The sequence below is a fragment of the Ambystoma mexicanum genome, chromosome 1p (assembly GCF_040938575.1).
Source record: "Ambystoma mexicanum isolate Mex_15411 chromosome 1p, UKY_AmexF1_1, whole genome shotgun sequence".
NCBI lineage: Eukaryota > Metazoa > Chordata > Amphibia > Caudata > Ambystomatidae > Ambystoma > Ambystoma mexicanum.
Window position 1 is genome coordinate 1,454,710,028 of NC_090921.1, and position 27,005 is coordinate 1,454,737,032.

At 45.5% G+C, this 27,005-nt stretch overlaps 1 protein-coding gene across 2 annotated transcripts in view; it reads left to right on the plus strand.

The window, feature by feature from the left end:
* LOC138455244 (fatty acyl-CoA hydrolase precursor, medium chain-like) overlaps nucleotides 1–27,005 on the plus strand; it is an 820,182-nt gene that overhangs the window by 509,637 nt on the left and 283,540 nt on the right. For both annotated transcript variants that reach the window (XM_069607092.1, XM_069607093.1), the window contains exon 9: nucleotides 10,947–11,087. In XM_069607092.1, coding sequence (XP_069463193.1) covers nucleotides 10,947–11,087 — 141 coding nt within the window. The remainder of the gene's footprint in view (nucleotides 1–10,946; nucleotides 11,088–27,005) is intronic.

Sequence of the window (27,005 nt, forward strand, 5' to 3'; positions counted from 1 at the left end):
AAGCCAACTCAGCCTTTCATCCTTCTGAGGTTGATAAATGAGTACCAACACAGGTTGGGTGATATTTTATGTATATTTGTTCTATATGAAGTGCTTAAGCTTAAGTGCTATATAACAACACATCATTATCATTTGGTCTTGAACATCTGCTTGCATTCACACTAATTTGGTAATCTGGGCCTATACACACTGATATTAACGATAGGTGATCCATTCTTGTATGAAATGTATATCACATTACAGTGATATTTTAACCATATTTTTCGTAGTGTACTTAGGAACAATGTTATGTGATGACACTTCTGTTTTGTCAAGGGGTGAAAGGTTGTGTTCCATCACTTCTATTGATGTCACTTCTGGCTGGGGTCAAATGACATCACTTCATCGTCAATCTCCCAAAATTGCCTATACTGATGGCACAGGGCCGGACCCCTCCCTGTGCAGGGCAAATGAGTGGGATTTATCAAATGTCACTATCGCCAGTACACCCCAGAGTGGTATGCCGACCTTGAGCCACAATTTCAGCCCACCAACTGTTATGGGGATGGAGCCAACCCTGAACATACATTGGGGGTTCATCACGAGTTAGGGGGTAACCATGCCGCTATTAGCGGCATGGTTACCCCGTTACCGTGTCCGGGTTCCTTGAATGAGGAATTACCGGGCCATTCCGACCTTGAAGTGCCCGGTAAATCCTCATTCAAGGAACCCATTCCCATTCGAGCGCCCCATAGGGCTCAATGGGAATGGGGAGGGTGCTAACAACGGGCCCGTCACTAACAGGCCCGTTGTTAGCACCCTGGTCTGCTCGCGGGACCCACTAAGGGCGCCTGGTAAAACCAGGTGCCTTAGCGGGTTCCTGCGAGCAGACTCATAATGAGGCGGTAAGGGGTTGACAGCTCCGGCACCATTACCAGCGCCGTTAACCCCTTACCGCCTCACTCGTAATGACCCCCATTGTCACTCACAGATGTACCTCTTCTGAGATTGACAAATGCCAATATACTTTTCTCAAAATCTCGATTGATCATAGCACTACTATTTGTATTGTTAATATTTATCGCCCTCCCAAAACCATGACCTGGTTTGAGAAACAACTTCTGGTGGTCTTTGGTGACATCATAAAGAGCACATCCTATGTGGTTATCCTGTGTGACTTTAACTATTGGGCCTCTCACCCTAACAACCATGTTGCCCATGGTCTCCTCCACTCCCTTGAGGCCATTGGTCTGAAACTGTTTGCTATGAGCCCCACCCATAAGGACAGTCACACCTTGGCCTGGGTACTCACTCATCGCTTGGAAATTGATGATCTTGAAATCTCAGCTTGTCCTTGGTCTGACCACTTCTTTATATCCTTTACTGTAAACCTACCTGGCAAACTTGTTAGGCAGACTACTAATCCACGCTCTTTGAGGGTTGTTTGGAATACCGATAAGATCACCCCTCACCTTTCCCTGAACAAGCTTTGCCTTTACTGGCCAATCTTACTCCCTCCAACAATATTGTGACTCTCACTGATCAACACAATGAGACTATTGCAGCCATTACCAACTCTCTTGCACCTCTTTTTACTAAAACCGTGAAGGCCGAAACCCTTGCTAAAGCGTGGTTCTTTGATAAGAGTCTTCACCTTCGAACATGTAAAGACAAAAAGAGCAGTTCTGGCAGACAAATCCTTGAACTGACTCTCTGGCAGCTTATCGTAGAGCCGCCACTGAGTATAAACTGTCCATCTTGGCTGCTAAACCCAACTATTAACAAGAACACATTTAAGCAGCCAACTCCTCCCACAAAATAACTCTTCACCATTCTTAAGGAATTTGAAGGGAAAGATAACCCTTTTCCTCCTATTGCACTGAAACATTTAATTGCACTATCCCCGTTTTTAACTTTAAAGAAATATCGGAAGCTGAACTCTCTAATATCATTCGCAATCTGAAGCCATCTTCCTGCCCTGATGATCTCTGTCCACCATTTAAAATTGAAGAATCCTTTGACTGTCTAGCACATTTTGTCACTAAATTTTTAATTCCTCCTTTGTCACCTCTACAGTACCGGCATCTCTTAAACATTTCTGGATTTCCCCTGTTATCAAGAAGGTTTCTCTTGATCCGGCTGCCGTAGAGAACTACCGCCCTATCACCAATGCTACTTTCTTGTTTAAGATTCTGGACAGGGTTGCTTAACTGCAGCTTCAGAAACATATTGAGGAAAATCGGCTTTTGGGCTCTTTGCAATCTGGCTTTAGAGCACTTCACAGCACTGAGACTGCACTGTTGGACCTTAAGGCCAACCTATGCCGTGTTGATGACTCTGGTCAGGTTGCTATGTTGATACTCCTCAACCTCTCTGCAGCGTTTGGCCTTGTTGATCATTATCTGCTGTTGGAGAGTTTGGGGACCATCGCTAACTGTTCCAGTTGCACCTTGGGATGGCTGGCCTCCTTTCTGGGACCCTACTCTGCCTGTGTGGCCTCCAGTGGCTTTAAGTCACTTGACAAACCTCTTACTTGTGGTATCCCGCAGGGTGCTGGCCTTTCTCCCACCTTCTTTAACCGCTATATTCGCCTTTTCTTCAATCTTCTGGATAGCATCGGCGTGGGTTACACTAACTACGCCGATCATACCCAGATATTGATCGAGCCGACTGGCGACTATGAGAGGGATCGTTCCAGGATCACTTCTATCTCTACTTTGATTGAGGAGTGGATGATCAACAACTCACTGGCCCTTAACGGGAACAAAACCAAACTTATGATGGTGGGCATTACCCAATGCCTTGGTAAATTAGATCCCAGGTATGCCACCTTTGCCATTTCTGATACCTCTATTAAAACCAGCCCCTGGGTCAAGACTCTTGGTGTCTATTTTGATGCTTCTCTTAGCATGAATAAGCACGTTAGCCAGGTGAAGAGATCCTGTGACGACACTACTCGCCTCATTAGGCAAATCAAGCCCTTCGTCTCTACAACTAATACTGCTAACCTTGCTGTTGCTCTGGTCAACTCTAAATTGAACTATGGAAATAATCTATTGGCAGGCACTTCTGCGTCCAACCTGGCCTTGTTACAGGTGGCTCAGAATAATTCTGTTCAAGCTGTTTGTGGTCTGGCGAGAAGGAATCATGTCACTGAGGGTCGTTGATCCCTGAATTGGCTTCCAGTTAAACATTGTATCACCTATAAAATTCTTCTCCTTTCTTACAAATGTCTCAGTGACAGGGCACCTCCTTATCTGAAGAAAAGGATTAGGTGACCCAGTTTCTCCCGTCGTCTCCGATCTAATAACTCTAATAGACTCAAGCAGCCTCGCTATAGACTGGCTCGAAATGGCGGCACCTGCTTTGATTCTATTGCACCTTGCATGTTGAATGTGCTGCCCACTGATCTTCATCTTTGCCATGAACTTTCCTCATTTGAGAGATCTCTGAAAACGTATCTCTTTAATTCCAATGACTAAGCTCCTTACTTCTTCCTGTCTCCTTTTGGTTTTCTAGACTTCCTGTTTCTCCTCTCACATGCTGCGCACTGAGGCCCAGGGGCGAGTTGCGCTCTATAAAAGATATTTGACATTAACATTAACAAACACACTTTCCCAAATATATAGATAAATTTGTCAACAGTAGCTACTGTTAAAACAGAACTATTTCTTTAATAAATAAAGGATCTCAGAAATTTGACAATGGCTATCTTTGAGTTATATCGTTGATAAAGCCCAGTGGGGCCAAATTGCTAAGGAAGATTGTTGTTTGGATTAATTAACCTGATTAAATTGTAACACTCTTAAAAGATTGCAGTATGTTCATTACCATTATACTGTTTATTTTGTAATGCCACAGGGTAATAATGTAGTACTGATATTAAACTCAGTTTTCAGAGAATTAGTAGTAAGTCAATGTACCAAGGCTGTGTAGCATGAGGCTAGCTTTGTTTACAACACATACAGGACAAGAAAAAAACAGGATCTCTGAGCTGACACCTTGGTTGGTATTTTATAAAGTAAGTTAAAGACAATCCTCCCAAGCACAAGAAATACCATGTGGGATTGCAGGGTGGCCCACAAACCCTGTCAATCAAACATGAACCCGGAAGGCTACAACAGCAAAGGGAGGATAACTTAATTTATAAAACATTTCATAATGGGCTATTAAGAAATAGTGATTGCAAAATATAGTGGAATCTCTCGGGAGGACAGCTCAGGGGCAATGTACTCGCCTTGGAAGCAAAATGACGCGGATCAGCACAGGTTCGATCTCCAGGTCCGCGCTTAGAAACCTCTGGGTATTAAGCGCTTTATAAATAACCAATCATCATCATCAACATAGGCATTCACACAGATGTAGGCAAAAACAATACACAATGTGCAACAATCTATAGGGATCCTAGGGAGGAATACAGGGGAGAACCAGAAACAGACCATAATAGGGAGTCAAGGAACAGGAGCTTCGAAACACCAATTACATATCCAAAACCTCTCTCCTCTCCATCAAGGGAAAGGAAGGAAAAGGAACAAGAATAGGAATTCACCCAAAGAGGGGTGTCTCTGGAATCAAGTTTACACTGCAGAGCACATCAAGGTTAATGAGCTCGAGAATAAATACACTCTGGACCTCATTATGACCCTGGCGGTACGGGGTAAACGGCGCCGTAAAAGGTGCCGCCGTCGTTTACCCCGTACCGCCTCATTACGAGGTCCCCTCTTGGGACCCAGGAAGCAACGCCTGGTCAAACCAGGCGTGCTTACCGGGTCCCACGAGGGGAAGAGGGAGCAAACAACGGGCCAACTCGTAATGGCCCGTTGTTTGCTCCCTCTCCCATTCCCATTCAGCCCTGTGGGGGCTGAAATGGGAATGGGGAAGGACCGGGTCGGGGTCCTTGGAGGGAGGAATTACCAGGCCTTCCGAACTCAGAATGGCCTGGTAATTCCTCATTCTGAGGACCAGGACCCGGACGCGATTTCGGCGGCAGCCATGCAGCCAATAGCGGCATGGCTACCGCCGAGGTCGTAACGAGGCCCAAATCTGTGTTGTTCAGGAACAGGAAAGCACTGGAAAGTGCTGACTCAAAAACAGAGGAAAGCTAGAAAGGGAATCAGCGAGGCAGAAAAGAATAATAAGCAAAGGCAATCGAAATCCAAGAATACAGGAACTAGGTTCCAGGTGCTAGGAACTAAATACTAGGATTATAAAACCAGCAACAAGGGACAGCACAACAAAAAGGAACTCTGCAACAATGACCAGTGCAGGACTGAACTAAGTGGAGGCTTTGTAAGCTTACAAACCTGAAACAGAAGAGAGAAAAAGAAGTGCGCCGCAAAATAACCAGGTTAGAAGGAACCAGATACCAAGTACTTAGGGAGGGTGTAACTGAGGAGGGAGGAGCGAGAAAATAAATGACAAATCTGAAATAGTGACATTGAACTATAAGAAGAAAGACTACCATAAGGTTATATTGTAAACGGTCCTGCCTTGATATAAAGCAGCCTTTTGTCAAAGAATAATAAGTGTTGTGGAGTATAATTCATGCCATACCTCCCAGGGGGCACAGAGACACTGCCGCAGAGAGGTGGAGGTCGGCAGGGAAGTGGTATGTGAAATCATAAGTGTATAATATTAATATGAATTTTAGACAGTGTTGTCCCATCTATTATATTTCCTTTTAGCTGATTTGCTGACCTTAAGTACGAATTAATCTGTATATTTGTTAGATTTTTACAAAGCATGATTGTGTTATTAGTTTTGTAAATTGTTTATTCTGCATTTATTGTATTTTACTGTATGTATCCTGTGCTTGTTTAATAAGCATTTCATTAAACCTTTTGTATCTTCAAAAAAAGTTATTTTCAGACACTCACCAATCGATATACACATGAGAGAAGGTTTACTTAGAAAAGTTGGAAGCGCCATGTACTGTAGGGGCACTGGGCGCCACTGCTGAACGCAGAAAGAGGTGTGATTCCATGTACGTGGCCTATGAACTGGACATCCCCGTATAGTGAGAGCACAGAGAACTGGGTGTACCAAGAGCTCCGCTGCAGTATATCCTGCCCCACTCCCCCTTTGTTACACTCGCCTCATGCTCTGTCACCATGTCTCAGAATAAGGCATAGGGGGTCATTACAAGTATGCCGGTCTGGTAACAACGGTGGCGGTAAGCTACCAGCACCGTTCCTACAGGACTGGCATAATCTGAGTTCTGCGGGCGGGTGCCTTTCTGCCCGCCAGGTCTGACCTGGTGGGCGGAACGACACCTGATGCAGACCTTGACGGATGCACCGGCACCGTTCATGAATGGTGCCGGTGCATTCGTCCTCTCGAATGGGGATGGGGAGTTACAGTTTCTGTCGCCCGGCAATGGGAATTACCGGGACCGCCAGGACTCTAATGCCCAGTAAGTCCCCATTGCTGGGCGCCGGAAAAAAATGCCTCCGGTGGCAGCCGTTCGGTTTTTACCGGCATGGCTACCGCCGGACTCATAATGAGGCCCATAATCTTAAATTAGCGTTGCTTTAAGTGTGACTGTTGTGACTCTTATTCAGGCATGCTGTATAAAAAGCAAATCAAGTAGTTTCTTTGCTCGCATGAGATATGTACAACCCTAATTTTCGATCGCCATCGTGGAAGCTGATTGAGAACCCAGTCATGCATGGATTGCAGTGAGAGGCTATGAGGCTGTAGCCTGCTGGGAGCAAAAATCAGGATGTTGCCAATTTACATAAACGTGCATATTATTTATGATCTAGGCATTTAATATCACCAGATGTATGTGCCCACCGCGCAACATTTGCCCTCTCCAAATATAATTCATGAGCAAGTCACATGGTCGTCAGGCAGCCTCAGCGTGCAGCATTCGCCAGCCATGGCGCGCCCCCTGGTGGAGGGGTGGCATGGTGGTGGGGTAGCTTCAATGAGTTGCTTGAAGACATCATTGTGAGGGAAGTAGATGATTTTATCTAATATAAATGAACTGGTGATGTCCCGGGTTTCCACTATCTGGGAAACATTAAAGTGCTACATGAGGGGAGTGCTGATGTGCAAGACTGGCAGCTACAGAAGGGACAATGAAAGGGAAGTGAAAAAATGGTCAGAAGAGGCAACAGATCATGAGCTATGCTATGTGAATATACGGGACCCGGTGGTTCAAGCGCAACTCAGGAAGAAAAAGTATGCGTTGAATAAGATCATAACTGACAAGGTCGAGTATGCAAGGATCTATGTGATCACTGCGCCTCTCGTAACTGCGCCGGATGAAAAAGCCGACGCCAGTGTTCATATAGATCACTGTGCCTGCTTCCCCTGGCCTGCTTTTACCTTCCCACCCCACACCCCACTTACCTTTTTCAGCGGCACACTTCTGTGTGCGCCGCCTGCACCCTGCTATCCCTGCGGCATCAGCTCCTCCCACAAACATGGGTTAGAGTTTACGCCGCAGGCTGCTTTTCTTTTTTCTTTTCTTTCTTGTGCCCCTCTTACGAAAATGGTAAGCAGAGGACACCCTCACAACCCCATCACCCATTACGGCACCCAAGCAGAGCGGGACACACCCCTGCCACCCCAGCTCTGCTTAGGCGCAGTAAATGTCACCCTCATTTTGTGTGCCCCCAAAGTCACAGTGACTGTGGAGGCGCACAAATGAGGGCGATATTTTAGTACGATACTGTATGCAATAATGAGGTGTAGGATACATTACTTAGAACAAGGAGAAGGAGCTGAGCAGTTTCTAGCAAATAGATTGAAGATGGCAGAGAGTGAGCAGACCATTACGGCGATTAGAGACAACTCTGATAACATGTAGATGACTCCCAGAGGTATCAATGATGTGTTTCAGACTTTTTAGAACAGTTCTACTGCTCTGAAATTACATGCAAAACCGACTATATAGCAGCTGTCCTATCCCAGATTGAGAAACCCCAAATTTACATAGGAGTCTCTGCATCAATTGGAACAGCAGATCTCAGGAAAGGACATCGGCTTGGCAATCTCCACACTGAATGGTAACAAAACAACAGGCATGGATGAGCTTCCCTCTGAGTTCTACTGCATCTAATCTGACGGCACCATTGCACTTCGTCGGGATGTGTACACTGATTCTTTTGATAAAGGAACTCACTATTAAGCATGAATTAAGAACCGCTCTACTGAAGACAAATCCCTGCCAGATTGTTTGAACGACAGACCTATAACTCTGATTAACACAGATTGCTAAATGATGGCCCTATACTGGCAAGGAGATTGGAAAAGGTGATAATTCTGCTGATCCAGGAAAAACAAGTCTGCTTTCTCCCAGGGAGTTTTGTAGCTGACAATATGAGAAAACTACTGTTAACTAAAGAATGAGGAAGTAAACGTGCGGACCGGTGGCAGCTGTCTCCCTCAATGCTGAAAATTCCTTTGATAGGACTGAGTGGATGTACCTCTTTGAAATCCTGAGGATGATGGTGTTTTGATTCATTTTCATACGTTGAGTTGAGTTACTTTAAATGGTTCCTACTGTTAGCAACCTCACAAATGGTCTAGTATCAGATGTGTTCCGTCTACAGGAACCAGGTAGGGATATCAACTCTCTCCCTTCTTGTTCATTGTTCCTAAGGAACCCTTGACCATTCTACCAAGGACAAATGAAGGCATTCTTGAAGATGCACACGGAGGTCGCTCAGGCAAGATCTGGCTGTATGCCGATTATCTTCTGGTGGTTGTGGAGGATCCTAATTCGAGCATTGCCTCCATGATGTTGGTAATTGATGCCTTCTCCAAGATTTCAGGATATAAGGTTAACTGGAACAGGTCTGAGATCCTACCTGTCTCTACTTCCTGCATGAAGCCCAGCTTTACATGGTGCCCTACCAAGATGACATACTTGGGAATCTGGATAGGCCAGGAGGTGAATGACCTAGTCCAACTACATTTCACTGTCCTCATACCCAAAATCAAATCAGACATGGATTGGTGGTCCCTTTTGAGACTTACGTTGTGGTTGAAAGTTAATTGAATCAAGATGAATGTGGCACTCAGGACCAATTATATTGTTTCTATACTGCCTCTCAAAATGCCTAAAAACCTATTCAAAGAGATAAATGCTCTTATTCAAAAATTCATGTGCGATGGCAAATTTAGGAAAATTGGCGCTATGGAAACTGCAACTTCCATCAAATTTCAGTGGCATGAATCTACCAAACGTTTCAAATTGTCATCTGGCTTTCTCTGTGACACGTATCTGTAGGATGGCACGACCTGAGACCGATCTGTGGGTGAATATTGAATCCAGCCATAGCACACAGCTGGAACCTAAGTTGTTATTTACCGCGATCTGCAAGAACTTACGACTTAAAAACCCCCTTACAGAATGACTGTTGGCGCAGAATCTTGCGATTGTTAGGTTCTGACACATTTTTATTCCCCGATGCATTCATATGGCTGAATCCTGCATTTATGATACGGGGGAATCTGTTTCCTGGTCGTCCTCGTTCTTGGGAGGTATCGGCTATGTTAAAGATCTCCTTGATCAAGACAGGTGGATATCTTTTGCCTGACTTTGTATGAAGAATAACTTGCAAGACTGCCCCTATAAGTGATAAAAACAATTGAGAGGAATTATTGCTGAGAAGCTCAATTGCACATCTTTAGCATTTCCTCAAAATGTGGCCTGGTCACAATTGGAATTGTGTGCAAGTGCTGCCCATCCGGCCACAACATTGTTCAAGATTTTTGTTTCTGTTGGCGAGAGTGACTCAGAACTTCTGCCTATGTGGACCAGAGAGGTGGGAGAAGACCTGGACCCTGGCTGCTGGAGGAGCTGCTGCAATAACATTTGCCTGTCATCCAAAGACTGATGTCTAAGGACCTCGCAGATTAAATGGCTCTACAGGACGTTCCAGACTCAGGAGTGGATGTCCCAGAGACAGCTGTCTGACGATGATTTGTGCTGAAAGTGTGGGCAGAAGAAAGTAACACTGACCCATTTATTCTGGTTTTTCTGCAAAACTAGCGAGTTCTGGAGAGGCCTGTTGGAGCGGAGTGATTGAGTCTGGTACTAAGACTTACTATACTCGTGAACGCTTCCCTGCTTGTTCTTGGGGACGATCACCTAGTAAACTACATCAGTTATGCAAACAAATTCTGGCTACTCTGCGGTTGCATGGTAGCAAAGAAAATGATCCTGTGCACATGGAAATATCTGCATTGATGAGTTGCCAGCCCTCTCGACTTTCGAGAATGTTTTTCATAAGCATAAGGGTGAATTGGACAGGTTTGCTGAGATCTGGGGTCCGTTTCTAGAAACATATGTTCAGGGGTGTACTGGCCTATAGGGAACTCTGGAGATTTCCCGGTGGGCCTCTGCACCATGGGCCTCTTTTGTGTGGTATTTCCAAATTCTCTCATAGGAAGAGCATTGGGCTTGTTGAAAATGTGTCATATGGGGCCACTTTGAACATTATTTCCAGGGCCTCTTTTGGTCCCCAGTAATTATTTCCAGGGCCTCTTTTAGTTCCCAGTCCACCCCTGCATATGTTTAACATGGACAAGAGTTAAGGACATTACTCCTTGCATTCTGCTTCTGGCTTTATTTGTCTCTATATACGTGTCCCTATATTTGCTGTGGTTTCATTAAATTACTACTTGACATGTGTTATAACTGAAGTGTTGAGTTTTGTTTTGTTCTTCAGTTCTGCTGTTTGGACTAATAATGCTCACCAACTGGCTACTCTTTTAGGATTATGTTTCTGATGTGTTGCTCCTATGTATTTTCACTCTCTGTTCCACGGCTCCGCACATATTGCTTTGAATGTTGTATTTTATGTTCTGTCTGCATTTCTGAAATAAAAAATGAAACCTTGAAAAGTCAAATAATGTGAAATTACAGAATGTATACGTTACAAAACAGCTCCTTTGTTTCAAGCAGTGAATTTCTGTGGAACAAATAAAAAGTGACTTTGTTTCCCATCTAGAACAATCTGTACATACCTGGTGTTGTGGATGGTGTGTTTCTTCTGAAGAGCCCCATGAAGCTTTTAGCCAAACAAGAGTACCACCCTGTGCCCTACGTGATTGGCGTCAACAACCATGAGGGTGGCTGGCTGATTCCTACGGTAAGGACCCGCGTTATACTCTACTCCCTCTGCTGTACGACTGAGATGCACAATTAATTACCTCTAAATTGTTCAGTTGTCAACTGCACATGCTTTGGAAATGGAAAGTTATAGTGTTATTAATACAGCTGATACACTATCACCCCTATCTTTTCCTCTGTGTCACGTTTTTTGTCCAACAGAGAGTACTTAACATTGAGCTTGTAAAATGTTGCAAATAAATAATAGAAAAGGGAAATTCCTCTATTCCTTACTGTACTTGAGAGGTCTACATTTCATCTTAATCCCCCTACACCTACCGCCAGCAGCATTATAGGAACTATTTTGGCAACTGCAGTGTTATATTTAGGGTCACCATGGAGTTGTCCTTTGCTTGCCATAGAGGATTGACAGGTAGTGGGTCCTTTTTACCACACACTCAAGCAAACAAGACGAACCATGTCCAAGAAGAGAATTTGAATACAAAATATAATCAATTATGAAAATGGCATGCTGTGAAGTAAATTATGACGGCGTGGGGAGAGAGTACCAGGGGGATAGACTACAGAAACTTTGCACCAGTGCAAGGGCAACGTTGCACCATATTAACACTAGGACCAAGTTTGCCCTGGTACAAAAATGGATTGAAAGTGCATGTTTTTTGCACTAGGGACATTTTTACCCTGCTGCTTATGGTTATATAGTGATACTCCTGGAGTGAGCAGGTAGGTTGTTCAGATGTTCATTTTTTCAGATACAGGCCACAAGAAGTTAAGAACAAGACAGGTACATGTCAGGGTAGGAGGGTACAGGACAGAGCCACTGACCCCCACCACCCAGGCTCAAATCTCCAACTGTCTGGGTGTGGAACCCCTTTCATACACAAACATTCTCAGCACTCACTGAACATTCTTCCAGTGACATCACTCGCTCAGGCATTCAGGAAGGACAAGATACCACACATCTTCTTTCCTTCAATCTTCACAACAGGGGGAACACACAAAACACCCACAGCTGCTGCACTCCGCAAGGTATGGTCTTTGCACAAATATTACTGTTCTCACTATCCACATCACACCCGAATCACTTGAGCAACCTTTGCAACCAACAGAAGAGAACAACGCACCTTTTAATCAAGGCTGCCACCCATGAGGCCCAGGCCTGCCACGCCCGAGCACTACCTGCCCGACCATCGACAACCACACCTAACCATCACCAATCCATCAATAAGAAACTGTGCACCTTGTACCTGGACCTGCCACCCCATGCCATGAACCTGCCACACTCTTGCACAAACTTGGAACATCAGAGTGAAGCAACTTCAACAATGGGCCATACTACTCAAACGCAAACCCGAACTGCAACCTTAAATGAATCAGCCACCAGCGAGGAGGAAACACATGCAGGGAAGGACTTACCACACTCCGGACATCAAACCCAAACCACATACATACTACATGCACCATCTCACACTCCTCTCCCTTCTTCATAAACAAAGATGTTGCAATAAGGAAGCATAACAAAAACTAGAGACACTTACAGGCAATTAGGTGGGATGGAACATCCTAGCCGTGCCAAACCAAGAAAGAAATCAGAAGCAGCTTCTGCATCCTAAACCCCTGGCCAGTATGTTTATGATCCAGCACAGTCCAACTTAATATGAAAGAAATGGCAACACAGCACATCTGCAATGCAAGGACACACCTGAAGTACATGCCATAGCCGAACTCCACAGCTCTATCCTCAGCAAACATCTTTCAATGTGTCCTCTCCTCAGAAGAAGGACCAGACTAACACCCAGCCAAAGCTACCAACGGGCTTGCCAACAAAATGTCCCACAATACCAGGCCTACAAACAGCCTGAGAGTTTCTGAGTGGAGAACGGATTATAAATAGAAACATTTCAAACTGCCTCTCTGACAGGGCTCTGTCAAAACACAACAATCGCCACAACCTTATAACCAAGCCATGCCCTAAATTGTAGAACAACACCAAAACAAAGTGCAAACATGTGCACAAAGTTATATTCCACAAATGATGGTTCCTAGAACAGCATTAAGAAGTAAATACAACCTCTAAATACAATGCAGTCCTAAATCCAAACTCCAAGCACCACACAGAATACTATGGTGGAATACACCTCCAATGCACTCAATGGTGTATTTCGCAACACAAGGTTGCCCACCTTCCAACTCTATCACCCTAAACTCAATCAAAACAAACAAAGTGTTCTACACACTGGGAAAAACACACACACTGAAGTAAGACCAAGCTCAGTGCATCTAAGACTCAAGCAAACTTACAATGGCTGGGTCAAATCCGCGAAACCAAAAGCGGTTCACATTAAACACCGCACTTTGTTAGAAGAAGAATGTTCTAATCCTCACTCCAGTGTTGGAGCATACATGTGTATTACGTTTCACACTCATCCATACTACAGAATTCTGGTTGCATACACAAGAAAGCACAAGAAAGTGGCCATTATTAATCCTTGCAATCATCCTTGCACATGTATATAAATATACTAATATCATTTAAGTGTCCAACTAGAAGTCCTCACTGCACGTAGCAGTTCTAAAATCTAAAATTCCTCAAAAGGGTTAATACTAGTGAAAGTACTTACACACACCCAGTGACTTCCTATTCTCATGTGTAATTCACGTTACATACTTCCCAAGTATCAACACCAACATTAAAGTATTAACAAATTCTTACACAAATCATGCAAGCCCCTGCTGCGCAGCTGTTACTTGGAACCTGCTCTACAATGGTTAATCCTACGAGGCAAGTATTATGCATTAAATCTTTACTTCTGACACCAAAGCAGCAAAGAAAAACCTTAACAATAAATATGTTTCTTCAACTGAAACAGTACTTAATGAAATCCAAGGGAAGAATCCCCAAACCAACATGGAGGCCAGGTCACGGCCTGCAGGTAACCAATAGGCAGAGACCCACCCCCATATAAGTCCTTTCCTCAAACATCAACTCCTCTTCTGCAGCTGTATCACACCAGACGCCAACCCTGAAGACCAGATGTTGTAACACAGAGACATGACCCATGACCAACTCTGAGGACCTCGTACACCGCAGCATCTCGGGACGTCGTAGGTATCTCCTTGACTGGGCCACGTCACCCGAAGCTGTATGCAAAACAAATGAAAAAAGGGTGGGTGGGTGGGATAATACTTGCCTCATTGTCTTTGATAGAATCTAAACCCCCTCTCACGTTAGTGAGGGGGATTAACCATTCTTTTTCAAGACAGGAGGCATCATGTTATAGAAGTTTAAAGCCCTTGTATCACATTCATTGCAATATGATCAATACGTTTGTGGTAAAATGTCTTGAGCGTGGACTCTCTGGACCAATCAGCTGCCTTCAAAATGTGTTCTACACTTCCCCCAGGAAAGCGACCTTAGAGGCCATAGCACCCCTAACCGAATGAGGACCGAAAGAAGTGCTTCCTTCATAACCCACCTAACCCACCTGGCTAACGTGGCTGTGGACACATGTTTGTGTGGTTTCCTATAAGAAATGAGCAGCTGAGAGGTATCCAGGGGCCAAAGACCAGATATCTTCAACTCAAAACATGTTATGCATTGCACCACACACAGTTTTGGATCTTCTGGAAAAGCATGGTAAGCAATGAAGGAAATCAAACACTTAGTTCTGGAAACAAAGAAAGTAACCCCTTGTGGAGTGAACACCTTGTTATCAAGATCCAATGCTCTGATATCTGAAAACTTTCTTAATGGAAATAAGGCATAGCAACATGGCTAACTTGGAGAAAAATTGCTGCAAAGTCACTTCATCATTATGAGCTCAAGAATGAAGCAAATCCAACACCGTATTAACATCCTGTAAGATGGAATACTTAGTCTTAGGTGGAATCTTGATCCGAATAGAAGTGCCTACCCACTGGTTCACCTTTTACCAACACATGTCCAGCAGAAATGGCTGACCTGAACCTATTGATAATTCTGCATGCCTTACCCTCCTTAAATAATTTCACTAGAAAATTAACCACTTCTACTGGAGGGGCAGAGAGCGGCTGCATGCTGAAGAGCAGCCTGATTTGGTAGAAGCCGCCCAGGAGTCCTTGATGATACAGATAGAATCATGCAAAAGTCCCTGGAAGCACCAATAAGAGCTGATATCTTCCAAACCATAAGGGAGAAATGCCCCTGAAGGAACAGCTTGTGAGGGATACTTGTTGGGTCCATTAGGAGCTGTTGGTGGAGAGGGAGAAAACAAGGAATATCCACCACTAACTCCAACAGGGCTGGAAAATACACATGAGAGCGCCAAAAGGGAGTCACCAACACCAGCGTCGCAGCCTGTCTGCGCACTTGAACTAGGACCCTGGTTCTCATGACAAATGGGGGAAGAGCATTGGACAGGGGAACCAACCAATCCTGGAGGAAAACATTGGTTGCTAACGCACTGGGATCAGGTCTCCAACTGTAGGAATGGGTAACCTGACATTTGAGTCTTGAGGCAAAGAGGTCTACTTGAATCAGACCCCAAAGGGAAAAGATCTTGGCAAATACAGCTTTGTCCAACATCCAGTCGCTCCTGTCTTGGAGATGCCGGAATTCCAGTCTGCTACTGCATTTGTGACCCCTGGACGATATTCTGCCTTCAATAAAATGTCCTTGTCTATGCAAAAATTGCAGAACTCTCTCGCCACATCTACTAGGGCATTGGAACGGGTTCCCCCAAGATGGTTTATGTACCGAACTGCCGAAATATTGTCCATCCGAAGAAGGACACAGCAATTGCCCTGATCTTTGAGAAGACTCTTGACTGCAAAGGAACCCGCTAACAACGCCAGACAGTTGATATGGCGCCTCTTCTCTAGATCCGACCGCTTTCTGCCTGTGGACACCTGCCCTATCATCTGGCATCTGACTCTAGAATGACATCCAGAGTGGGACCAAAGATCGCTCCGCCATTCCAGGCATACATGTGCCTGAGCCACCAAAGGAGTTCCAACCTGGCCTCGGGAGACAGAACCACTAACTGAGAGTAAGATAGATTTTGCATAGATGCTTGCCCTTGAGGCGTTGCAAGGCCCTGTAATGGAGGGAAGCCGGAAAAATGGCTTGAATGGAGGCTGACAACATCCCCACAACCCTGGCTAGCTGTCTGAGGGAGACCTTCCCTTTCTTTCTCTGCAGTCTGGAAGGAGAAGATGCACTGCTTGGAATCTATACTGAAGCCCAGAAATTGGATACATTGCGTAGAGTGGTAAATTGACTTCTTTGTATTTCAACAAAGCCTAACGCTTGTAACAGAGAGACTGTTAAACTCAGATGAGCCTGAAGAATCTGAAAACTCTGATCTAGAAGGAACATGTTGTCCAGGTAAATGATTATACAAATCCCTTTGGACCTGAGGTGAGCCATCACCAGTTTTATTAATTTGGTGAAGCACCAGGGGACTGACGAGAGGCCAAACCGCAGGGAGGCAAACTGCCAAGAGCGAGACCCTCATTGGAATGGCAGAACCTCCTTGTGGGGAGGAAAGACTGGTACTACCAAGTATGCATCCTTGAGATATATCTTGACCATCCAAACCACCGGGAGAATGGTGTCCCTGAGGAAATGAATTCCCTCATTTTGAAGTGTTGCTACACTACAAACGAGTTGAGGGCTTGCAAGTTTATAACTGGGCGAAAGCCCTCCTCGGACTTTGGGACTAGAAATATTGTGCTTAGAAATTGAGAGGCCCTGAAGGAGGCTGGAACCACTGCCCCTTTCAAAATGAGATCCCACACCTCTGCATCTGTTAATTTATGCTTGACCTTGTCGAACATGAGGGGAAGGGGAAATGAGAGCTGTCAAGAAGAGGAATACAAGTATTTTTGGAAACCCCTCACCGTTTGTAACACCCAGGGATCTGAAGTGAGCGCCTCCCACTGAGGAAAAAACCTGGCCAACCTGCCCCCAAAACCTTTGTAGGAAGAAACATTTAAAACATGTGGCATTACGTGGCTCTGCTCTTGCTCTACCAGCACCCATGCTGGGACGTTCTCTCCAGTGGAATCCCCTCTAGGGGTAGAACTCAGTCTGGGCTCCAGGAGCAGAGGAGGAATTGTGTGCACCTCTGCATGCATACTGTCGTGATGAGTAGAGCCCTGGGGAAAACGGTCAGAGGAGCGGGCTCTACCTTTTCTCCGTCCTGTCAAAATGTTTTGGGGCAAAAACCTTTTTGATGTTGACCTGTGCCTTATCAGTCAGTGAAGGTATCTACATAAGCTGACAGATCCTTGCTAAATCGCTCGCCGAATAAATTACCCTGGGTTTTAGGACTTGTTTCCCCTTCCGCCATATCCGCTAATTTGGAGTCGAGGTGCATAAGGAGAGACTCACGCCATTCCTTCGAAATAGCAGCGTTGGTATTGCCAAGCAGGCAAACCGCCCTCTGCACCCAGCCCCAGAGGGCTTGCACATCTACAGGGGAATTTGATAGTGCAGCCTCTTCTGCCTTCTCAAAAATCTGTGTCAAGGGCCCTAAGACATCCAATAGTATCAACCCCTTTCTTCACTCAACTAGAAGGTGTGACTTTGCTTGTGGCGTCAGCAGCAAAGAAAGAGGAGTTGATGTTTGAGGAAAGGACTTATATGGGTGTGGGTCTGTGCCTACTGGTTGCCTGCAGGGCATGACCTGGCCTCCATGTTGGTTTGGGGATTCTTCCCTTGGATTTCATTAAGTACTGTTTCAGTTTCCGTTGAAGAAACATATTTATTGTTAAAGTTTTTCTTTGCTGCTGTGGTATCAGAAGTAAAGATTTAATGCATAAATGAAGCCTTCTGTCTTGAAATAGAATCCACATTCCTGCAAAGCCTCAAAATGTTAATACTAGAATGGTAAAACAGGTATCTGTGACAAACATTCAAACAGATTTCGAAGAATATTTTCCCATAGGTAACGGCAGCCTAGAGAGGGATAGATCCGATACAAATGCAGGATACAAAAAAGTTTGTCGAGCAGCAGGAAAATGTGCAGCCGATGCATCGCCCATTGCGAGGCTGCAACTGTCCATTCTCCTCGTCCTTTTTTCCTTGGTGCCATAATGCCAGATGTTGGGAGCCCTCTGACCTCTATGGATAAACGCACCGTAATGCTGCAGGGTTCCTTCTTCAAGTAGATGGTAAAACAAGAACTATGGAGCTCTGTATATTGTGGGTCTTCGACAATCGCTGAGCAAGCGGCAGACATCTTAAAATGAGAATTCCAATGTCCGCCATCCCTGACCGCAGCCCAGCTGATGTCATCATTTTTGGGGGAACTGGGCTGGCGAGCGTAACTCTCTGCCACCAACGATCCAAACGGCCTTACCTTAACAGGTGAGGGTCGTGCACCGGTGCCCTGGTCCAGGACATCCAGGAAAGATCTTTCTTTCCTTGGGAAGAACTGGTATCTCTAGGACAGAGACACAGGCCTCTCCATAACACTTATGTCCCTCCACAGAGCCTGATATTTTCACCAGCACCTTCCTCCGGCTCAGGCAGTTTCTCCAGTCAAAAGTCTAGGCAATGTCATGCAGCTTCTCAAGCTGATGATCCCTCTGATCATCTGTGCTGGATAAGCCACACTCAAAATTTCCAGGAGCAGCACCACTTCATCCTCTATGGTGGGAAAGTATTTGCCAGCCCAATCTTGAGTCCTGGATGGTCAAACTGCCCCAGGATATGCTCTCTGAGAGAAGCACCCTGCTCAGCCCCAATCCTCAGTCTTGGGTTTTCTCAGCACCTACAGTCTAGATGCATCCCAAGAATAGCCATGGGTGGACCTTACACCAACAGTCCAGATGCCGCCCCAGTAAAGCATTGCTGACTAGGGGGAGTACTGCCTCGCTGACTGGGGGAGTACTCCCCTGTGCCAACCTTCAGTGCTGGGTAGTGGGTAACCGACCTTGGGGGGCAGTGGCTCCTGTCTAACCCTCCCTGCAATCCCTGCAACAGGTAACCCCTGTATCATTGTTCATATTGCAGTTCCTTCTCGCCTGGGTCCAGATCACAGGACAACTCATTGCCAATGTTAAATACTGACATTTCTGGAGGCAGCAGGTACGTTCTTCAGAGTTTCCTTTATTCAGATACAGGCCACATGAGGTTAAGAACAAGACAGGTACATGTCAGAGGGTACAGGACAGGAGCCCACTGGCTCCTACCACCCAGGCTCGCATCTCCAACTGCCTGGGTGTGGAACTTGGAGAGCCCATTGGGCACATTCCTGGGGACACTGATTCTCACCCAGTCCCCAGCACAAAATGAAGATGTTTGGGTGGCATATGTGGACTCAAAGTTCTCCTTTATGCACTCTTGTGTGGCAGTCAAATGGGAGTGCACTTAGTGTTGATCTGGTATGGTAGACATGTCTGTGGAACAAACCTTGATGAGCCATCAAGTGTTTGAGGGAAGCAGGGTCTTGCACTCTCTCAAGAGTTTGAAAGGACACACGCAAGTGCAGGAGTGTGGGGTGCTCCTGTAACTGAACAACATGCATAGGGTGGGCCCTAAGAATTCCTGGCAGCTTTTGATAGTGATCGGTATTGTGGAAGTGAGCACCCAATTACATTTCTTGTAGTTTATGCCTAATCCGAGCAGGGGGAACTATCCTGTCTGTTCTATAGAGAAATTTGTCATACAGAGATAATTTATTTTGGACCTTCGATAGGGAAGAAGAGGGCCATTTAGAACTTATGGGAGGGGCCATCCTGTCTTCATGATTTTCTTTATGTCCTGTAAGATGGGTGGTGTCCAAAGTCCAGTCTTTCATAGTGCTGTAGCCCTGGGAGAAGGTGTCTGTTTCATCTGTAGTGACAATGGCATCAAACGGCTCCATTGCAGGTGATTCTGTGTCCTTCTGAATTAGGTGTCTGAGACAGTTGGCGGCCAGGTTGCCACTGCTCAGCTTGCTCTCTTGATCAACATGCTGACAATAGTAACTGTAGTAGTGGTTTATTGTCTATTCTGAGTTTGAAAGGCGCACCACAGAGATACTGCCTGAGCTGGTGGTCAGAGTATTTAGACTCCGCTGGCTGAAGTAATCTGGAGGAAAATGCTACAGTTTACTCCCTACCCTTCCTGGCATGTGATAGGACCACCTCAACCCTTTGGTACTTTCGTTCATGGTATGGTGCCGTTGTACTGAGTTGAAAAGGGTTGGAGGGTGGGTGCGTAAGTTATAAGTCACTTTGCCTGCTCAAATGCAATCTCCTGCTCCCTTGACCAATAAAATGTGCCCCTTTCTCGACAAGTCTTTAAAAGGGTTCAACTGGTGTGGAAAATGTGGGCACAAACTTGACATAGAGGTCATACTGTCCAAAACAAGGCAGAGATGTCTACACCTCAGAGCAGTTGGTAAATGGACACAAGTGATGGGCATCAGGCCACAGGTGCACCCAATCCACCCAGATGCACATGGGAAGAGTACAAAAGGGCCACACCATCCCCAAAAACACTCCCCACACAACCATGCTGCCACTCATTACAGTGTACATGGAAGCACAGCTGCTCCAGGCCAACCTATGGCTGCAGGGGCTGGAGTACCACCTGAGAGGACTGGAGAGGCAAAGGAGGGTGGTGCAGGTGATGAGGGCATGCCATGCAAAATGTGTGGCCATACCACGTGAAAGGGCCACACCATGGACACTCACGAGCACACAAATCCTCACCCTGTACCGCCTTGACGGCGAGACCATCACAGAACTGCACACCTACATTCAGGAGGACATATGGAGCAGAATTGGCATCAGGACAGCCATACCACTGCTGAATGCCACCAAGACCCACTTGTATGCCATTACTGGCATGCCCAACATTATGGTAGCATTGGACTGCATGCACGTTGAGCAGGTGGCCCCCCATCCTTCAGAGGGGGTCTACAAGAACCAAAAGCAATTCTATTCACTGAATGTCCAGGTCACCTGTGATGCCAACCTCACCATCACGCACTACTTTGCTCAGTTCCCAGGATCAACCCAAGACGTGATGGTCCTGCAGAACAGCATGCTGTCGGCATACAAGGAGCGCCACAAAAGGCAAAGGACCTGGATATTGGGTAGGTACGTGTGTAATACCACATACCTTGCAGTATGAGTGACAAGCAAAAGTGTGGGGGCAACAATGTCCCAAATGCTTCTCCGGACTAGTCCCTGTCAATGCAAGATCAACCAGCACACACCACAAATGAAAACCCACGACACACAGGCGTAGCACATGACTGGAGATGTAGCAGTCACTGATCAGGCCATTGCAACCCTAACAGGACAACCACACACAATGCACTACAGGTACCAGAATGCAACACCACACCCCCCAACAGGCAATGGCTGTACAGTGGTTGGCTTGGCCACCCAGGGGCAACAAAGTCCAGGGGCACCCCCAAGAGCATGGGGGTGGGCCCAAAGATGAAATATGGCAACAACAACAATGACCAAGGTTGACGTCCATTCACAGGAAACAGCATAGTACAGTAATGCACAATCAGCAGTCTCTACCCAATGACATCTATTCATCCAAGATGGGCTGCCCAGAGCCACTCACACTTGGCATAAGCTCAGGGGGTTTGGCAAATACTAGGTGCAGGGCCCACAAACAACGTTTCCTATGGCATGGCCGTTAGATGAGGCACCTGATTACAGATTGCATTATTTGCAGTTGGAGTGCTATGTGGCGGTGTGCCTGCAAAACCCCAAATAGCTTGTGTGCATGTCTAGGGGACCTTGGACAAAAGAGGGTGGCCACTGGTTGGAAGTAGGTTACAGAATGTTGCCTTGTGCCCTTGGACATAACAGGGTGGCTACTGGTTGGAAGTAGGTTATAGAATGTTGCCTTGGGCCCTTGGACATAACAGGGTGGCTACTGGTTGGAAGTAGGTTATAGATTGTTGCCTTGATTGGGTTCAGTACTGTACCAATATGTACCTGTGGACAGGAAAGATAAGTGGTCACATGTTTCCATGATTGGCTCCATTGCTTTGCAGTGGGTGTGGCGAAGGAATAGGCTGTTGGCAATAAAATCGCAAAGAAATGGTGCAATGTATGGGAGTACTGTGATATTGCTATGTGGATTGTACACATATGTACAAACAGTAGTGTAGGTATTCGGCACAATACCTCAAACGCAATGTAGGCATGTATGGGAGGACTGTTATAATGGTGTGTGAATTGCACATATACGTTCAAAGAGTGCATTGTGTCCAGAGTGCATTGGGGATGGGAAGTGAATTTGAGGTAATTCGAGGGTATTTGCAATTGATGTATGATGGTATGTTGTGCATGCACAGGTGCACTGGATTGTGTGCATGGCTGGGGATAGTGGATGTAACAGTTTAGCCACTAGTTGAAAGTAGGTGTGAGAATGTTGCACACATATGTAGAAACAGTAGTTTAGGTGTTCGGCACAATGCCTGAAACGCAATGTAGGCATGTATGGGAGGACTGTGATAATGGTGTGTGAATTGCACACATATGTAGAAAGAGTGCATTGGTTCCAGGTACAGTGCATTGGGGATGGGGAGTGAAATGGAGGTAATATGAGGGTATTTGCAGATGATGTATGATGGTGTGTTGTGACTGCAAAGGTGTACTGGATTGTGTGCATGGCTGGGGCTAGTGGATGTAACAGTTTGGCCACTGGTTGGAAGTAGGTGTGAGAATGTTGCCTTGTTTGAGTCCATTAGTATAGCTATACGTACTTGTAGGCAGGAAAACACCATGGGAAATGTTACCATTCATGCCTCTATTGCCTCCCAGTGGGTGTGTAGTAGAACTGGGCAATTGGGTGCATGGGCAGAGGCCTTAGGCCTCCGCCTATGTACCCAAGAGCCTAGGGCTTGGGCACATCCTTGCTTTAGGGAGGGCTGTCAGACATTGGTACATGGAAGGAATTTGTACGCAGGTACTCACATATACTTTATTGGTGGGCAGTTGTGGAGGCGACTATCATTTTTTGATGAGTGCCGGGAGACTCCATTGGGGATGGGGAGTGCATTGAAGACAAGATGAGGATATTTTCAGTCAAAGTGCTATGTTGTATTGTGATTGGAAAACCCATACTGGCTTCTGTGCATGACTGGGGCCCTTGGACATAACAGGATGGGCACTGGTTGGAAGTAGATAACAGAAATTTGCTTTGATTGGGGGTACATTACTGAACTGCTATGTGCCTGTGAACAGAAAAGGTACGTGGTGAGATGTTTCCATGCATGGGGCTATTGCTTTGCAGTGCGTGTGTCGAAGGAGTAGGCTGTTGCTAACTTGCTAACTAAACCTGCAACGCAATGCTGCTACATATGGGAGTACTGTGATAGTGGCATGTGGATTGCAGACATATGTACAAACAGTACTTTCACTTTGCCTTAGGTCATTTGCATAAGTTATTATAAGTATACTGTGTGCCCTACAATACACTTGTAAATATGTAAGTGTTGTAAGGTCCGCACCTTTGCAGAATCACTGTGGAGTACATGGTCCGTTTCGTAAAGGAGCATTGGTGAGATAAGACACCATTTGTGTTAGGAGTGGTGAGGACGTGAACAGAGCTTCGCTTCAGGGAGTGCAGTAAGAAAGTCAGACATGCAAGGATTGTTTTACTGCGTAACGTTTGCGACATGGCCCATGGACGCAGATACTAACATATAAAGCGTTGTGAGGTAGGTGGGCAGGCGACAACCTTCAGAGGCTATTGGGCATGGGGACTGTATTGCAGATGATACAGGGATTTTTGTAATAAGTGTACCAATTTGTGTTGGGAGTGGCAAGCGCCTACTGCCGTGTATGGATGGCTACAGGTGTTTGATGTAACAATGTGGACATTGTTAGGAAGTGGGTTTCAGAATGTTGCCTTCTTTGGGTCAGTTCTTATACTGATATGTAGCACCAGCGTACACGGTTGGAAATATGTAGGTCTCGTGTGGGTGCTCACTGTTACAGCATGGTTGTAGAGGAAAGTTTGCAGTTGACACAGCAGTAGAGGTGGCGTGAAGTGACTGCACTTGAATATGGTGAACGTTACTGATGTAGTTGCCATTCACATACTGAGAAGCCACAATTATTAATGTACAGAATGGTACACCTCTCCTAATACCCTGTATTTTGAGAGCGAAGGAAGGTAGTGCAACATGACACGAGTTAATAAGCATTACACATGAAAAGTATGGATAATGTACAGTCGAACACACATACATTTGCAGGCGACAACATCATGAACGCCATTAAATCCTGCTAAATACAGGATGGCAGGCCATCTGACTGTTACCTTTGCTTGGTGTACTTGTTGAAATGGTCAACGGAAGCGGGTGCAGCTTTTAGTGTGTGCAATTTTAATTTGTGCATCGCTTCTGTTAGCTATGCCTGTGTGCTGCATACACCATTGCAGCAGTCACTGGCATTTGTGCGTTCACTTGTGGACAGTCATTCCTCACGGCGTGCACTCCAGGTATTTATTGTATGTGCGTGCCAAGCATAGTGCACTCTGTCATGTGAGCACCTAGCTCTGGAAAGGAACACCATAAACAAAAGCAAAAGCGGACATGCGCACACAGAGTATACGGTTTCAGAACATTCCATACTTTACTAACAATACAGAGAGTGGTTGGAAGTGCTTTATTTTGCCACACAATGTAAATGACAACGTGTCAGTTGATGCATGCACCACTCTTTTGTTTCGCAAAGAAAATCCAGTGACCAATGTCATCTGTGCAATTCTGTACTTCTGTTCTCGTCTAGCAAAGCGGGAAAAGGATTACGTAGTGGTGCTTGGCGGCCCGTGTGGAAGAATACATTTTCTTTGAAAGGTGGAAAAGGTACCATCTGGTGCCTCTGGGATGGCTTACAGAATAAAGGTTTGCAGGTTGGTTCGTGTAGCAGGAACCGCAAGTGGAAATACCGGCCCATATTGGTCGGTCCAGGTAATAACGATGGCAAAGACATTGCTTATGGTAATCTTCCAATGGTTGGTCCCCCAGCCGTCTGTTGGAATGTGGAAGGATTGGCATGCGCAGTAGGGTGCAAGATATCTGAGTAGAAATAGGAATAAGAATAGAAGTAAGTAGCGGGTATTAGTTGCAGCGCACAGGACAACACTTTGTGGGAAGGATGATGTAGTAATAGCTGCATGCCTGATGGACCATGCTCTGTGTGTTAGTGTGTAGCGCCATATCTTAACCCACTGCCTTCATCCCTGGTTTGCAGGTAATACTGTGATTGTACGGCTGCACACAAGAAAATGTCTTGGAACCGTCGGGACTACATTCTGTTTTTATGTGTTTCTTTTTTACAAAAGTTAACAGTGGGAGCGAGTGCAGTTGGACCCACGGCACAATGTGTCGGTGTGTCTGCAAATAAAGAAATAAAATAAGAAACGTAATTGGGGGTCACCTTCGATTGCTGGAGAATGGAGGACCTGCTATGGTAAGAAGTGTGTCAATGAAATTTGAGCTGTAGATGTTTGTGTGCCGGTTGACCGTTGCGTGCACCTGTGGCTGTTATAACTTACAGTACCCTGAGGGTGCGTAGACGCAGTAATTGTGTGAAAGGGCATACAAAGGGCAGAACAGGGAATGTAGCAGTGTATGAGTGCGCATAAGGTGTGGTGCTTTAGTGTACGACTTGCGTTCCATGCTCGTCTTGCCTTGTATGTCTGCATTTGGAGGGGTTGGGGAGGAATGGCAGCAAACGAAAGTACACTGTCAGTTGCAATTTAATGGGAATGGTGAAGACATGGCAGTGTAACAGTGTTTTTTTACTGCCGTCACAAATGTTTGCGTAATGTACAGAGAGAAAGGGAGCGGTAGAGGACATTTTGAAATATGCATACTGAGGAGCACCTTCCCAAATGTTAATCGTAATACACATGTGATGTAAAGGTGTATTTACATAATTTCGGCAAACTCCATGCTTCTATTGGGTGGGTGTGAAATTGCAGTGTACGGTGTATGAGATTGTTGCATGGACTCATGGACAGAGGAACTGCAGTGTAAGTTATGTATCTTTTTTTGCTAGACTTCTATACAATATGTGACCTTGGGGCTAAACATGCTTCCCCCTCAAGGCTGTTTTACAATGGCCGTGTGTCCTGTTTAAGGAGAGGTATGTTAGGTTTCGATTTCCGGAGATGCTTCAGGAAAAAAAGAAAGCAATCAGCAGGCAACGTGTTTCGATTGTAGCATGTATTTATGAATGTTGGTAGTGGCATTACAGTGAAGGTAGTGCAACGTACAAGTTGATATGATGGTGCCGTAGAAATGGTCCCGTGAATACACACATGGCAAAATACATAAAATGTGCTTTCACAGTGGGTAAGGACCAGTTATATGTGCAGTGTGTTTTACGAGGGAAAGATGGGTAATGTCAGACTGTGTTTGCTGTTTCAGAAGACGTGGGTGGGTGGTCTAGCCTACACACTTTGGTTGCGTGCTGCATGACCTTGTCTGGGGCTACTGTTCAGGAAAGGAAAGCAGTTAGTATGAATGTTTGTCTAACATTGTGAGGCAGTTATGGGTGTTAAATGGTGTTTCCTTTACACAAGAAAAAAGGGGAACAGAAGTTTCAAAAGTTAAGCAGTAAGGTAGTGGTTGCAATATGGCTGGAGAGCTATGATCTATGCGCTGCAGTGAAATATGGATTGGATACGTTCCTTGGAAATGGTGTACATGACAAAGAAAATGACCTAATGGCCTACACATTGCCAGTGGAAAGCACAAGCCAAATGTTGCAGCAGTTACGACAATTACGTAAGATGTATTGATGCATGCAGGAAGTTGTATTGTTGTGATTGTGCAGATTGTAGGGTAGGTTACTGTAGTGTTGTTAATTCAGTCTGTGTCCTTATGACAGGGTTAGGTGACCAGTGTGCGTTGGAAACAGGTTATGTATTTTGTGTAAGAAATAGCAGCCAATGTGCACTGTAATGGGTATTGGGTAG